The 14,348-nt window shown below is 51.0% G+C and overlaps 1 protein-coding gene across 5 annotated transcripts in view; it reads left to right on the top strand.

Annotated features, from left to right (window-relative positions):
• The window catches only part of DLG5 (discs large MAGUK scaffold protein 5), a 121,690-nt gene that overhangs the window by 33,913 nt on the left and 73,429 nt on the right, over positions 1 to 14,348 (top strand). For 3 of the 5 annotated variants that reach the window (XM_033130886.1, XM_033130888.1, XM_033130883.1), the window contains exon 2: positions 8,526 to 8,594. The exons of the other annotated variants lie outside the window; for them this stretch is intronic. In XM_033130886.1, the coding sequence (XP_032986777.1) occupies positions 8,526 to 8,594 (69 nt within the window). The remainder of the gene's footprint in view (positions 1 to 8,525; positions 8,595 to 14,348) is intronic. 5 annotated transcript variants of the gene reach the window in all.

Genomic DNA, 14,348 nt, shown 5'->3' with positions numbered 1-14,348 from the left:
TCTTCTTTTCCAAGATTGTTTTGGCTCCTTGTGGGGGGGGGGTTTCCATATTATTTTAGGGTGGGTTTTTCTATTTCTGAAAAAATGTCCTTGGGATTTGATGGGGATTGCACTGAGTCTATAGGTCACTTTGGGTGGTGTGAGCATCTTAACAAAACCCTGGCTTTTAGAATTCATTTCCTTGTGTTTGTTGTTGCTATTTTGTGTTTTGAACAAGAGTTAAAAACAACAAAGAAGGGGTTTCTGGAAGAGAGGAGGCTAGCAGTAAAGAGTAGAGGAATGAAGGAAACTGGGAAAGATTAGCACTGGAGTCAGGGGTCAGTGAGACGTGAGTCTCCTGAGCAGGTTAGAACATGTTTGTGAGCAGTTCCTGTACATTTAAACAGCGCTTTCCACATCTGTTATTTTAGTTACTCTGCACAACAATCTATGAAATACAGAGAAATACTTTTTATAGCCCCCGTGTCCAGATGAGGAAACTGAGACTCAGAAAAAGTATTTGCCCCTGGTCACCCATTAGTAGCCAGCCAAACCAGGGTGAGCCCAGGTCTATCCAGCTCCTGATCTTGTGCCGTTTCCACTGTGTAGAGTCACTTTGTATCTCCCCGCCCTGTGGCAAGGGTCTGAGTGGGTTCAAACTCAGCAGGTATATTGTGTGTGTGTGGGGGGGGAAGTGAGTGGTTATCCACGATCTCAGAGTCCTGGGGACCTAGTCTGAGTTGCCTTGGTGGTCGGTAATTTTCAAGGCACCACATAAAGCAGATAAGGAGGGTGGTGTTGATGCTGCTGAAGGAGGGGGGATGGGGGTAGAAACAGCAGCTCGTTGCTAATGAAGGCAAGACCTTCCCTTTGCACTTTCCCTCTTCGGCCTGTGTGGACTGAATGCGCCTTGTCCTGTGCATCCTGGGGTGTCCAGCTCACTCCATGAGACGCAGGCTTTTCCTCTGGCTGGTTCCTCAGCTTACCCTGATCTGAGATAAATGGAAAATGGCCCTTTGGGGGATGATGTGGCATTAAGGGGACAGTGGGAGAGAGACATCTTTTGCATTCAGCCTGAGCATCAGAATCATGACCAGGTTCCCCAAACCCCAATGGTTCATTCTATTTCCTGCTGCCTTCTTAGCCAGGATGGGAATATTTATCTAGTTTGTTCCAGTGATTCTACTGGTCCCCCCCAGGATTAGCTGATGGCCAGATGGCCAGAGGAGTGACAGGGTTGGAGGGGTTGAAGCCAGGAGCCGAGGATGAGGCTGGCAGCTAAGGGGCAGCAGAGATGACTAGAACCCAACTTTCTTCCCTTTCTTCCTTTCCACTGTTGGAAAAGATAGCTCTGGCCACAGTGTCACTGCTGGCCCACAGCCATTTCCTGGCACAGCTGCTTGTCAGAGTTACTGACCCATCAGTTGGGACTTCTCGGTGCCTCTCACCCGAACGTTGTCATTGAGCAGATGGATGGCTGCTCACGTCCTCTGCTGCCCATTGGGACAAGGAATTGGTGAATTTCAGTTTTTCTGATCTTGTTGGAAAGGAGGTAGCGTAGAGTTAGTGGATAAGAGTGTGCTTGAATCTGGACCCACCACTTACTAGCTTTGTGGCCTCGGGCAAGTTACGTGGCCTCTCTGAGCCTATATTTTGCCATCTAGAAAATGAATTGTCAATAGTCTGTTTCTTGTAGGGTTGTTAGGAAGGTTAAATGAAATAATCCTTATAAATAGTGCGTTTCCTGTGACAAATACTCAATAAATGTTAGCTGCCATGAGTAGTCAGAGTGTGGTAGTCACATTTAAGAAAAAAGTTGAGCCAGAACATGAAGGTGCCTGCTGCGCGTTGATGGCTCTCCCTCACACGGCCTGACTCATTCCCGTCAGTCTCTTTGTACCCCGGGAGGTTCAGGGCGTAGAAGGCGTGCAGGTAGAGTTGGATCAGAAGTCGGGGGTTGTGTGTCCCCCGTACCTGCAGCGCTGAGCACCCTGGGCGTATCAGGCTGCCTCCCCACACCCCTGCCGTGGCGTGCCTTTGTGTCCAGTTCCTTTACTTGGCCGGGGGGCTGTCCTTTTGCCTCACTGCCTGCTCCTCCTGCTGTCTTTGTTGATTCCTCTGTTCACCCCTCAAGTCATCCCTCAGGTTCGTTACTTGGACCTCTCCGCTGCCCTCGCTGTCCACGCTCCCTCCTGGGTTAGGCCATCAAGTCTCGTTGCTTTAAATCCTCAGCGTATGCTGACAGTTCCCAAAGGACATCTGTAGCCCCAACCTCACCCCTGAACTTCAGACCATACATCCAGCTGCTTATCTGACATCTCCGCTGAGGTACCTCAAACATAACTTGGCCAAATCATGAACTCACGATTCCCTCCCTCCCTCCCCACCACTGTTCCTCCTGCCGGCCTCCTCCTCTCAGTGACAGCCAACTCCATCCCTGCAGTTTGCGGGCCAAGAGCCTTGGAATCCTCCTTACGTCGCCTCCTTTCCTGTTTCACATTTAGTCTGTCAGCAGATCCTTTCAGCTTTACCCCCAGCACCCCCCACCCCGCCAGTTCGGCTACCTCTCCCCAGCTCCACTCATGTCATCCACATCCAGGCCTGCAGCAGAGCTCCCTTGGTTTATTACATTTGCTGTCTGACTGGTTTCCCTGCTTCCGTCCTTCTCTATCTGTGGACAGTAATTAACGTAGCAGCCAGTGATACTATTAAAATGTAAGTCAAACCATGTCTCTGCTCTACGCAAAACCTTCTAGAGGTTTCCCAGCTCACTCAGTAAACCTCAGTGTTGTCTCCGTGGCCCACAAGGTCCTGCTTGAGTCCTCCTTCACGCGACCCCCACACGTGTACGCCTCGGAGTTACCTGGGAAATGGACACCCCGTTTACCACCCCCACTCATATTTAAAGATGTAATTACTGGTTCTTGTAATGACCACAAAAAGGGGGAAGTAAGCATTGTGACTGATATTTTAGCAAGTTCATTATTCTTCTTCGAAAACTTTGCAGGGGTTACTGCAGCTGTAGCTTGGTGGGGAAGAACTATTAACTCACAAACCTGATTCTTTGGAGGGTGGACTGTGTATAGTCGGGAGTGAGTCTTCGCCTGACCCAGAGATAACAGCAGGCAGCCTCTGTGTCGCTAGCCTCCCTGTGCCTGTCGGAGAAGGTGATTGTCCCACTCTGAGGTGCATGTGTAGGGTACGTGCCCCAGCCTCTGTGGCTGCTGTGTTCCAGGGCCACAGTCACCCCAGACCTCCCGGAAATGTTGGGGTTTGTCAGCCTCCAAGTCGGGTCTGTGTCCACAACCTTGGGCCATATTTTTAAAATGAGGGAGACTGAGGCCCTTGGGTGGGGCATGGCTGCCCCGAACTTTGGTTCTGCAAGAGAGCTTCTTAGTAGCCAAAGGAACCCCACTCCCAGCAGCTCCTGAAGTCCTTGTGAGTGAGGGTACCTGCGCTCTGGGACCAGCCTCTGCACCCACAGGCATGGGCGTCGGGTGGGCTGGAAGCAACAGCACATGTCAGGGCCATGAAGCCACAGCTCCTCCCCTTCTCTTTCTTCTCTTGCTCAGCTCAGTGCACAATGCGTGAGTGTCCTCTTGATGGGGGGAGAACGGGGGAGGGTACAAGCGCACCCTGGGGGGTGATCCAGGCTGGGAAACCCTGGTCGGCGCTGGCCCTGCTCTGAGACGTCTCACTTGCACAGGGGGACAGGTTCTGCCTGTGTCTCTTCCAGGCTGATCTGGCCTCTCAGGTGCTTGTGCAAGTCTGCCATACTCCAGGGCCAACGCCAGGCCTCTTCCTCCATGAAGTCTCCCCCGACTGCCCTTCCACCTTCAGCGCCGGGCAGCAGCGTTGTGTAGAGGTATCAGGAGTGCAGGCTTGGGGCTACACTGCCTGCGTTTGTATCCCGTTCGACCCCTCAGTAGCTCTACCACGATCTCAAGCAAGTTATTTAATTTTTCTAACCCTTAGTGTCCTCCTCTGTAAAGTGGGGCTAATAACAATCTTAAGGTTGAGGTGGGGATTAACTGAGACAATGCACGCAGAGTGCTTACACAGCCTTCGCACTTACTGGTGCTCTGTGCCTGGCAGCTGCTTTATTATTGTTAATGAGGGTCATACAGCCCAGCAGTTTGTCATGGTGGACTGTGTGACCTTGTCACTCTAGCGCAGCCTTCAATTAGGTAATCACAGGATTGAGAAGGACAGGTTGGAAAGTCTGGTTTGACCATAGTAGCAGCAGCTAGCACTTAGAGCGCTGGCTGTGCTGGTGCTGTTTCAAGCCCTTTTCACATTAACTCACTTGATCCTCTATGAGGTAAGTACTGCTATTATCCCATTTTACAGATAAGCATGTGGAGGCAGGGAGAGGCCAAGTGACTTACCTGAGGGCACATAGCTAAGTAGCAGAGTTGGGAATTGAACCCAGGCTGACTGGCGCCCTGGTGGCATTCTAGTCATTACTGCCTTGATTTACAGATGACGGTGCAGGGCTCAGACTGGGAAGGACTTCCGCAGTCTCCTAGCCGTGGAGCAGCCTCTCATCCCTGGCTTGTCTTCATTCTGTGACACCTGACCTAGTGTCTTGCAGGGCTCAGGCACACGTCGGGAACCTGGTGGACACGTGAACCCTCCGTGCTCTGTGTGTTGGCTATAGTTCCCAGGGGTGAGCCAGGAGAGGGTCTCAGGGTGAGGCAGGTGGCCCGGTGGTGACACTCACGTGGGACCAGGCAGCACCTCCCCACTCTGTCACCAAGCCCTGAGGGGATGGTAGCTTGCCTTCTCCCTCTGTCTTGTCAGGTGCTTGTTTGTGGGGGGAAGGGGCTTGTCGCATGTCCTCCCTGACCAGAGCCACCTCAGGGTGAGTTGGCTGGCCAGCCTCTCTTCACCCTCCTGGAGCTCAGGGAGGCCTGTGTGCTGACTCAGGGCTGGAGTACGGCCCTCAGCATTACAGGTTTCTCAGGAAGCAAGTGAGTCACTGGGACCTTGACCAGCTGCAGGTGGAAGGAGGGCTGTGTTCGGAGACACACTTGTGTCTCTCTCGGGCCCCGCAAGCTGTGTTATCGCTAGAGTGATTTTACTGGAAGTTCTTTTGAACGAGTCTCCGTGACCCAGTGGGGCTGAGTCACAGAGTAAACACAATTAGCAGAGGCCTGCCAGGCTCTTGGGAAGGGCACGATGCGTGGCCCAGCCAGTCCCAGAGAGTGCCAGCTCTCTCCCAGGACTTCTGTCATGGCTTCCGTTTGCATCCCACCTGCTGACTCTGGTCAGCCTTGGTGCCCTGCATCCATTCTGCCTGTGGACCATGTTCCCTGGGTGCTTGTTAGAAATGCAGAGTCTATGGCCCCACCCAATGTGCCCAGCCAGAAGCTGCATTTGTCCAGGCCCCCACGTAATTCCCATGCCAGTCAAGTACCCCTGTCTGGCCCTCACGGCCATGAAAACCTGGGACTCGTGCTCTGCTCTCCTTTGCTGGAAATGTTTCCAGATCCTCTGACTTTCTCTGGGTCTTCTCAGCACCTCTGCAGAGGCTTGCATGAGATTGTGGGGGAACGTCCTGAGTGGCAGTGCCTGCTGCCTTGTGGGGGTGGGGGTGGATGGGAGGAGAGTGGGGGTAGTTTGGAGGGGGAGGTCGGTCTCCATGAGGTGGAGTGTGTGCCTTGGTTTCAGGGCAGATGGGGTGCAGGTGCCTTCAGGGAGCCCCAGGGGTAATTGTCTGCAGGGTGGCTGAGAGTGACGGGCTGTGCAGGGTGGGGTAGTGTGGTCCCCGAGATAGGACTCCTGCTGGCTTCGGGATTCGATTGTGAAACCCCAGAGGTAGTTGACGCCCAACACCGGCTCCTCAGAAGCACCGCTTTGAAAGGACACCGCGTGACTGGAGGAGAGTGACTCCTTTGCTTTTCCCGACAGTCCTGACCACACAGGCTTTTTAAGAAAACAATAGCCCCAGAGACAAAGCATGACCAAGACAACGTCATTTTCGGGCTTTTTCCCCCCTGAATGACGTCTAAGGCCTTGGGAACATTGTAAGAACTGGACCCTGTCCAATTTTAATCGCTCCCTGCTGGCCCCCACCCCTAGCTCCCAGGAGCCCTGCCAGCAGACGTGGGGGGTGGTGATGCCCAGAGATGCAGACAGAGATGTCACACCACTCCTGGGTCAGGCCCCAGAGCCCAGCAGGACTTTGGGGACAGGGAAGAGGAACAGAATGTGTTGGTTGACTCCCCCAGCCAGGGTGGGAGGTGGGGGGTGGAGAGAGAAGGGTGTCTGCCAAGCTTAATTAACGGTGGAAACTCACCATGGGGGAGGAGAGGGACTATCTGAAGAGGAGGGTGTTTTGCTGAAAGATGGGACACAGCCGATGCCAATAATGAGGGAGAAGCACGGCGTCCCTCCCGGGAGAGCGCCGGCCGCGGCCTCAGTGTCGCAAGCAGGTGTGAGTGGGAGACTGTATTTGTGCCTGCTTCTCTGAGTAGGTGTCTTCTGAAAACAGTCCATGGACATATCAGCTGACTCGCCTTCCTTGCCCATATAAAGAAAAAAATAATAATGAAGAAAATGGCGATTAAGTTTAAAGAAAACAGGCATTGTGTTGCATTCTTGTTCTCTGAAGACGTCAGTGGATTGCCTGAGCCGCACGTGCCTTTACGTCAGGCATCTTTACGCAGGGCTTAACGTGTACGGTCTGGGAAGAGAGATGATCGGAGAAGTTTGTGATGCGCGTTGTTTAGAGATGTTGAAGGGACAGTAAAGTGAATAGTGTGGGTTGAACTTGAAATACGGCACGTATTTTCATTGAACGTTGCTATTCATTTTTGAGTAGGATCAAGGAATGTCAGGGCTGAATGGGGTTTCCCGGTTCCATCTCCCTTCAGCTGATGTGCGCAGGAATCCCCCTCCGATATCCCGCCAGGTGTGCTTGGGCAGCGGTGCCTGTTAGGCTCTCCTGACCTGCGGCTTTCTCAGCTCCCACCTGCTGGCCCAGTCCTGCTCCTGGAGGCCACATTGAATCACAGTCCTACGTGAAGACAAAACACCAGCCTGCGCCCCAAATCATCCTCGTCAGTCCACACTAAACACCTACGGGTTCTTCAGAGCATCTCAGAAAAGGCAATAATGAGGCATTACTCATTCCTGGCCACTGTCCTAGTTCTTGCTATTACCAAAGTCCCTTTTTTCTTACTTTCTCTCCCCTTCCCTGTCTTTTTCAGGTGGGCACACCTGCTGGCTCACTTGCACACTGTTACACCACGGCGGTCTCTCTGCCCTCCGTGTGGCCTTCCTCTCCTCCCCGCAAGTCTTCCCCTTCCCCAGTGGTCTCCTCCCGCCCTCTCCCATGCGTGTCCCTCCTCCTCTTCCTCTTCCCTGTTTACCCTCATCTCTTTATCTCTCTTCCCCCCCCGTTCTGAGGGTGTGCATGTATAGGGTGGCTAGTCAAGAGTCGAGATGGGGAAAACCTCCTTCAATTTGGCCCCCGCATTTCTGGTCCTGGAGCCCAAGATGTCATTAGTTCTTGGCCAGTTTCTGACACTGAAGTCCTAAGCTTGTTCAAAGTTTTTGTGGCTGAAATCTCATCTTTGGCTCCCACTTGGCCCAGCACACACCTTTTGGTTCCGGAACGAAACATTGCATTCTTCACGTTATCCTGTTTGTGGGACCCACCACCTCTGCGTGTTGTGCTTGTTTTGACTTCCAGTTGAGTCTCTGTTTGCCCCCCTCTTCGTTTTCTGTCATCTGTAGCCTTGATAAACAAAGCACACCTTCTGTTTCCATTCGGCAGTGGAGAATGGAGTTGCTGAAATGGGACAGGGGATAGGACCTCATAAGCTGTCTGGTTGAACCCCTTCATTTTACAGACCAGGAAACAGAGTTTCAGGACACTGAAGCAATTTGCTCAGCGTCACCCAGCTACTCGCACGTGGACGAGAGCTGGGTTCAGAAACTGGGTTTCCTGACCCAGAGGTTTTTCCTGATGCTTTGGTGACAGTGTAATTGCTGATAGTTTTATGAGTAACTTTTAATAAGGGGGCAGAGAGTGACTAAATTATTAAGGACTGCGCTTGAATGTAGTTAGAACCTAAGAGTAGAATAGTCAGGCAAAAAGAACACATAGTTCACAGATGTTTAATTTATGCTCTGCTACCCTCTGCATGGAAGCCAGAATCATATTGACGAAAATCTGTAGGGAACCCCCAGACTCCATTTTACCCTGGGGCATGTTGCTCTCTTGTTAAGCCTTTCCCCAGATACCCCGGGAAGCCAGCTGACTGACTGCAGACTCCCCTTTGCCCATACACAGATGAGTGTCCAGAGCAAGAGGGTGGCACAAGGTGAGGTGGAAGGGCAGGCAGAAACACCAAGGACGAGGCCCTGCTGACGACACCTCCCCTGTCCAGCCTCTTGAATTCGATTTCTGGTCCTTGATGCACTGTGGGTGCTCAGCCTGGCAATGACTGAAGATCAGCTGGTCTGACAGCGGTTTGAGGTATATATAAGGGACCCCTTTTGGGTTAGTAATAAATGGTTTTCCTTTCTGTCCCCAGGTTCCACCTACAGCGTCTTGTCCATCATGCCCTCAGACTCAGAAAGCAGCAGCTCCCTCAGCAGTGTGGGTGAGTACCACCTTCCAGAGTATCACTCCTTCCACACCAGGCGGGAAAGGGGTCTGGGTGAGAGCTAGGGCGGCCCTGGGTTCATGGGATGGGATGTTGGCCTTCACCTTTCAGATCACTCATGGGGCTCATTTTCTGTTGATTCCATTCATGTTTTCTTTTTTAAACATTTGTTTTATTTTTATTTTTAAATATTTTTTATTAAAATATAGCTAGCATACAATATTATGTTAGTTTCACATGTACATCACAGTTATTCAACGGTACCCACCTGGCTCTATACAGTGTTTTTACCACATTATTGATTTTATTCCCTATGGTACAGACGTGATCACCGTGATAAATCCAGCAACCGTCTGACACTGCACCATGCTATCCCAGTATCATTGATCTTTTTCTCCCCTTTTTAAATTTTTCAATTAGAGTTGACATTTAGTATTATTTTATATTAGTTTCAAGTGTACAGCATAGTGATTAGACACTTATATAATTTAGGAAGTGATCCCCCTGACTAGTACCACTTGGTACTAGTATTGGTACCTGACGAGTACATACCTTGGTACTTGGTATGTAGTTATTACCATATTATTGATTATATTCCGTATACTTTACATCTTGACTATTTTCGAACTCCCAATTTGTATTTCTTAAGACCTTCCCCTTTTTCACCCTGCCCCCGCCCCATTCCCAGCTGTCACCCTGATAGATCTAGCACCTATCTGGCACCATACCAAGGTATGACAGTATTATTGACTATATTCCTTATGCCATACCCTGCATCCCCATGACTACTGTGTAACAACCAATTTGTGCTTCTTGATCCCTTCTCCTTTTCACCCATCCCTAACCCCCCTCCCATCTAAAAGAAGTCCCTGTAAGATTCCTTGTAATACTGGCTTGGTGGTGATGAACTCCTTTAGCTTTTAAATGTCTGGGCAGCTCTTTATGTGTCCTTCAATTCTAAATGACAGCTTTGCTGGGTAGAGGAATCTTGATTGTAGGTCTTTGCTTTTCATCACTTTGAATGTTTCGTGCCAATCCATTCTGGCCTGCAGAGTTTTTGTTGAGAAATCAGCTGACAGTCTTATGGGGGCTCCCTTGTAGGTAACTAACTGCTTTTCTCTTGCTGCTTTTAAGATTCTCTCTTTGTCTTTAACCTTCGGCATTTAAATTATGTATCTTGGTGTAGGCCTCTTTGCGTTCATCTTGCTTGGGACTCTCTGCACTTCCTGGACTTGAGTATCCATTTCCTTCGCCAGGTTAGGGAAGTTTTCTGTTATTATTCCTTCAAATAGTTTTTTCAATTCCTTGCTCTGTTCTCCCTCTGGTACCCTTATAATGTGAATGTTGGTATGCTTGATGTTGTCCCAGAGGCCCCTTAAACGCTCCTCAATTTTTTGGATTCTTTTTCTTTTTGCTGCTCTGGTTGGGTGTTTTCTGCTACCTTATTTTTCTACATCGCTGGTTTGATCCTCTGCTTCATCTAATCTGCTGTTGATTCCCTGTAATATATTCTTCATTTCCATTATTGTAGTCTTTTTTTGACTGGTTCTTTTTTATAGTTTCCATCTCCATTTTTATGCTTCCTGTCCCTTTGTTGAAGTTCTCACTGAGGTCACTGAGCATCTTATAACCAGTGTTTGGAACTCTGCATCTGGTAGATTGCTTGTCTCCATTTTGTTTAGTTATTTTTCTGGAGCTTTGTTCTCTTCTTTTATTTGGGACATGTTTCTCTGTCTCCCCATTTTGGCTGCCTCCCCTGTGTTTGTTTCTATGTATTAGGTAGGGCTGCTGTGTTGTCCGGTCTTAGTAGAGTGGCCTTATGTACCCCGTTTCCCCGAAAATAAGACCTAGCCGCACAATTAGCTCCAATGTGTCTTTTGGAGCAAAAATTAATATAAGACCCAGTCTTACTTTACTATAATATAAAACCAGGTCTTATATAATCTAATATAATCTAATCTAATCCTGGGTATAATATAATATAATATAATATAATGTAATAAAATATAATGTAATATAATACCAGGTCTTATATTAATTTTTGCTCCAAAAGACGCGCATTAGAGCTAATTGTCTGGCTAGGTCTTATTTTTGGGGAGACATGGTAGTAGGCGTGCTGTGGGGCTCACTGGCGGTCTTTCTGGTCATCTGAGACACGCACTCCAGGTGTGTCCCTTGTATGGTTTGTGTGTGCCCTCCTCTTGTGGTTGAGCCTTGGTTGATAATTGCACATCAGTGGGAGGGACTGACCCTTGGGCTCACTGGTTGTAAGCACTGGCCTTGACTACAGTGGAATAGTTGTTGCGCAGGGGCTGACCCTACAGAGCAGGATCTGCCTCAGCAGGACGCTGGTGCCTGACCAATCCGCCCCTTGGGTGTGTCGTACTTAGAGGCGGTTGGGTGACGCTCCAGCTCATTTTGAAGCTGGCCACTGGGCGTATCAGCCCCAGGGCCACCTTGGGGAGGACCCGCTGCAGGTCTACTTCAGCCACAGCCCATGCCCCATGCTAGGGGCCAACTAGAGGGAGTCAGACATCTGCAGATGTCTGCTGCCTGTGTTGTGCTTGGAAGCGCCTTGAAAGGCCAAGCCGCGAACCAAGGCCGACTGCCGCTAGTGCCGGCTTAGGGCTGCTCAGCCAGAGGCACAGGACACGCTCAAGCCAGATGCTGCTTGTCTGAGTTCCGTGAACCTTTGAGAGGCCCTAGGAAAGTCTGCAGCGTGAGCTAAGGCAGGTGGTTTTACGAAAAAGCCACTGGAAGTGACTTGGGTGTGCCCGGCAGTTGGGCGGCCCGGGCCGGGTGTTGGATCGCCAGGGCGTGGGGAGCGAACTGGGGAGACTGAGCTATGGCCGCCGCCGCTGTCCGCACGCCAGGAAGGGGGAGAGCTCAGCAGAGAAACAGTGGCTCCCGCCAGCCTCTCCTTCCAGAAGAAAGCGGCCTCCCCAGCCCCCGTCGCATGCCAGACAACTCAGTTTCCCACCATCTGTCCCTGCCGGCTTTCCAGCAGCAGCCCCAGCACTGGATCTCAGAGCCAGTGATTCCGTTGGTGGGTAAGTATGTGTGAGGTTCCTCAGGAGGAGCGCCTGGGACTGTGGCCTCCTTCCCTCTCACTCAGTCACGATCTCCGCGGGTTTTCACAGCCAGAAATGATGGGGACTTCTCTCCCCAGCACTGGAACACTGTGCTGGGCTGGGGCTGGCACCTCTTGCTTCTCTGGGGGGTGGGGGAAACTCCACAGCCAAAATATCCCTCCCGATCTTTAATGGCCCACACGGGTGTGGGACCAGCCTGTTCCGCGTCTCTGCCCCTCTGAGTCTTGAGGTGGCTTCTGCACGTCCTTAGTTGTAGGGCTTCGGTTCAGCAAGATTTTAGACAATTCTCCATGATGGTGGTTTTGTAGATTGGTTGTAATTTTGATGTGGTTGTGAGAGAAGGTAAGCACAGCGTTTATCTATTGCGCCATCTTGGTATTCATCACATTTTTCTCTCATCAGCAGTACCTCTTCTTACCAGAGGAGGGCAGAAAGCTGGCTCTGGCTTTAGAGCGGAGGTGGGTGCTGGGGGAGGCACATACATCGCTATTCTTCACTTCGGGCATTGGACTTCTCAGTGAGCCTGTTGCCTCGACCCCCACCCAAGGCCAGCCATCCGTGAGACTGGCCCTGTTTTGGTGCTGTCCTTTGTAAGCAGGAATAGCACACTGGGTTTGTTGCCTTGGGGAAAGGAGTAGCCAGTCCATGCTACTGGATGTGGATGTGTTTCCAGAAGCCCCTAGCGTGAGGCTGCCCCTGCTTTCATTTCACTGAAGACATCCCAGGAGGAAGATTGTCAGTGTCCCAGCTGCCCCAGCTCTGTGACCCACTCCCTGTGTTACCTGCTTGCTATTTAATACGCCTCGTGTAGTTTCTGATGTCCTGATCTCACCTTGATGGATGGGGTACACCTTCAGTGGGGGAGTCCTGGATTTTTGAGTCGGAAGGGCTCACAGAGATCACCTGGTCCATTTACTTGGTTTCCGTTTATATAGACAGATGGGCAAATAGCCGTTCAGAAAGAGGAGTCTCCTGCCAGAGATTCCAGAACTAGCCAGGGGCCCACCTTTCATGTGTTAATTGACTAACACTACAGCCGCCTGTAGTGCCAGAGGTGGGCTTGGATATTGTGGTGAAGAGGCAGGTGCGTCCCTGTGCTTGTAGATCTCAGGGTCTACGGGGGAGACAGTTAAATGAGTAAATGCAATAAGTGAGATCCAAACGACGAGAAGGGAGGGTAGGTGCAGTGGAGTGGGGAGGGAACTGCATTCGTTTGCTAGGGCTGCCGTAACAGTACCACACCCCGAGGGGCTTACAGGACAGAAATGTGTTCTCTCACAGTTCTGGAGGCGAGAAGTCTTTGTGATCAAGCTGTTGTGCTGGCTGGGCCGGGCCCCCTCTGAAGGCTCTAGGGGAGGGGCTGCTCCAAGCCTCTCCTCGCAGGCAATCTTTGACGTTCCTTGCCTTGTGGATGTATCAGCCCGTGTCTGCCTTCATCTTCACGTGATGTTCTCCCTGTGTGTGTGTGTGTCTCCACATTTACCGTCTTAAAAAGGACACCCGTCATAGGACACCCTCATCTTGTTCATCTGTAAAGATCGTATTTCCAAATAAGGTCACATTCACATTTACTCGGGATTAGGACTTGCACCTCTTTGGGGCGGGGGGTGGGGGGCACAGTTCAGCCCCTCACAGGTTTCCTCATCCTGTGTAGGCTTCAGGAAGGCCTCTTCTGGACCATAGTTCAGAGCTGCTGAGTCTCTTTCACTCTGTCCTGCCTGCTTTGGGTCCATGAGACACATCGATTGAATGATGGGATTGTCCACCTTTTGTACTTGGGACTGGTTTTCAGGAAGTGCGTGGAGTGGGGCAGTCAGGATAAGGAGAGCAGTAAGGTCGGGCTTTTGTAGAACTGTGAACTGGTGGAGCCATGAGTGCACCTCTTAGCTCTCTCATACCTTACCTTTTAGGCCCCTAATCTCCTTGGGAGCAAGGTACAGTGATCTAACAGATACCTGACAAAGTCATTCATATCAGCGCTTCCAGGCTTAATAGCAGTGCCTTTCCCAGGAGCTTTTGCGTTTTGAAAGGGGACTCCAGAGAGAAGTATCCCTTAAACACAGCAAGGACGGTTACTGGTGGCATTTTGAGCCAGAGCAGGAAATGTGTTTTGTGCATCTGGACCGTCGCATGCTCTGGAAGAAGCCTCATGTCAGTCACCCACCATTTGGTTCTCCATACACCCAGTGGACCTTGGGATGGAGGGGACTGCAGTGCCTCCGGACTCTGCAGGCAGAGAGCAGTGCTGTCTGTGTCCAGAGCTTGAATGCTGAAAGACCGGGTCGCATACCTTCAGGTCAAACCCTCCAGGTCACCAGGAACCAAGACTTGCTTCTTTCACTCTTCTGTATGCAGGTGACACCGTCCTTGGGGCGAGTAGCTTCATTTTTCTGCAGGATGGCTTGAATGTCCTTGTGGCTGCAGCAGCAGGAATTATCTACTCACACTGCCTTAAACAGTAAAGAAATGTGTGGGCTCAGATGTAAGAAGCGCTGAGTACATGGGGATGTGGCTCTGCGATCCCCTGTACAGTGTCTTCCCCTGTAGGCGGGTAGCTGGGGATCTGGAGCAGCAGTTCCAGCCATTACATCCAGACCTGACAAAGCCCAGGGCTGCGATGTCCGTTACGGGAGCCCGAAGTCCCAGGTGGCTTTTAAAT

This window comes from Rhinolophus ferrumequinum, chromosome 16 (assembly GCF_004115265.2).
Source record: "Rhinolophus ferrumequinum isolate MPI-CBG mRhiFer1 chromosome 16, mRhiFer1_v1.p, whole genome shotgun sequence".
Classification (NCBI taxonomy): domain Eukaryota; kingdom Metazoa; phylum Chordata; class Mammalia; order Chiroptera; family Rhinolophidae; genus Rhinolophus; species Rhinolophus ferrumequinum.
Note: the sequence above shows the minus strand (reverse complement) of the source record. Positions and strands in the feature narration are given on the sequence as shown.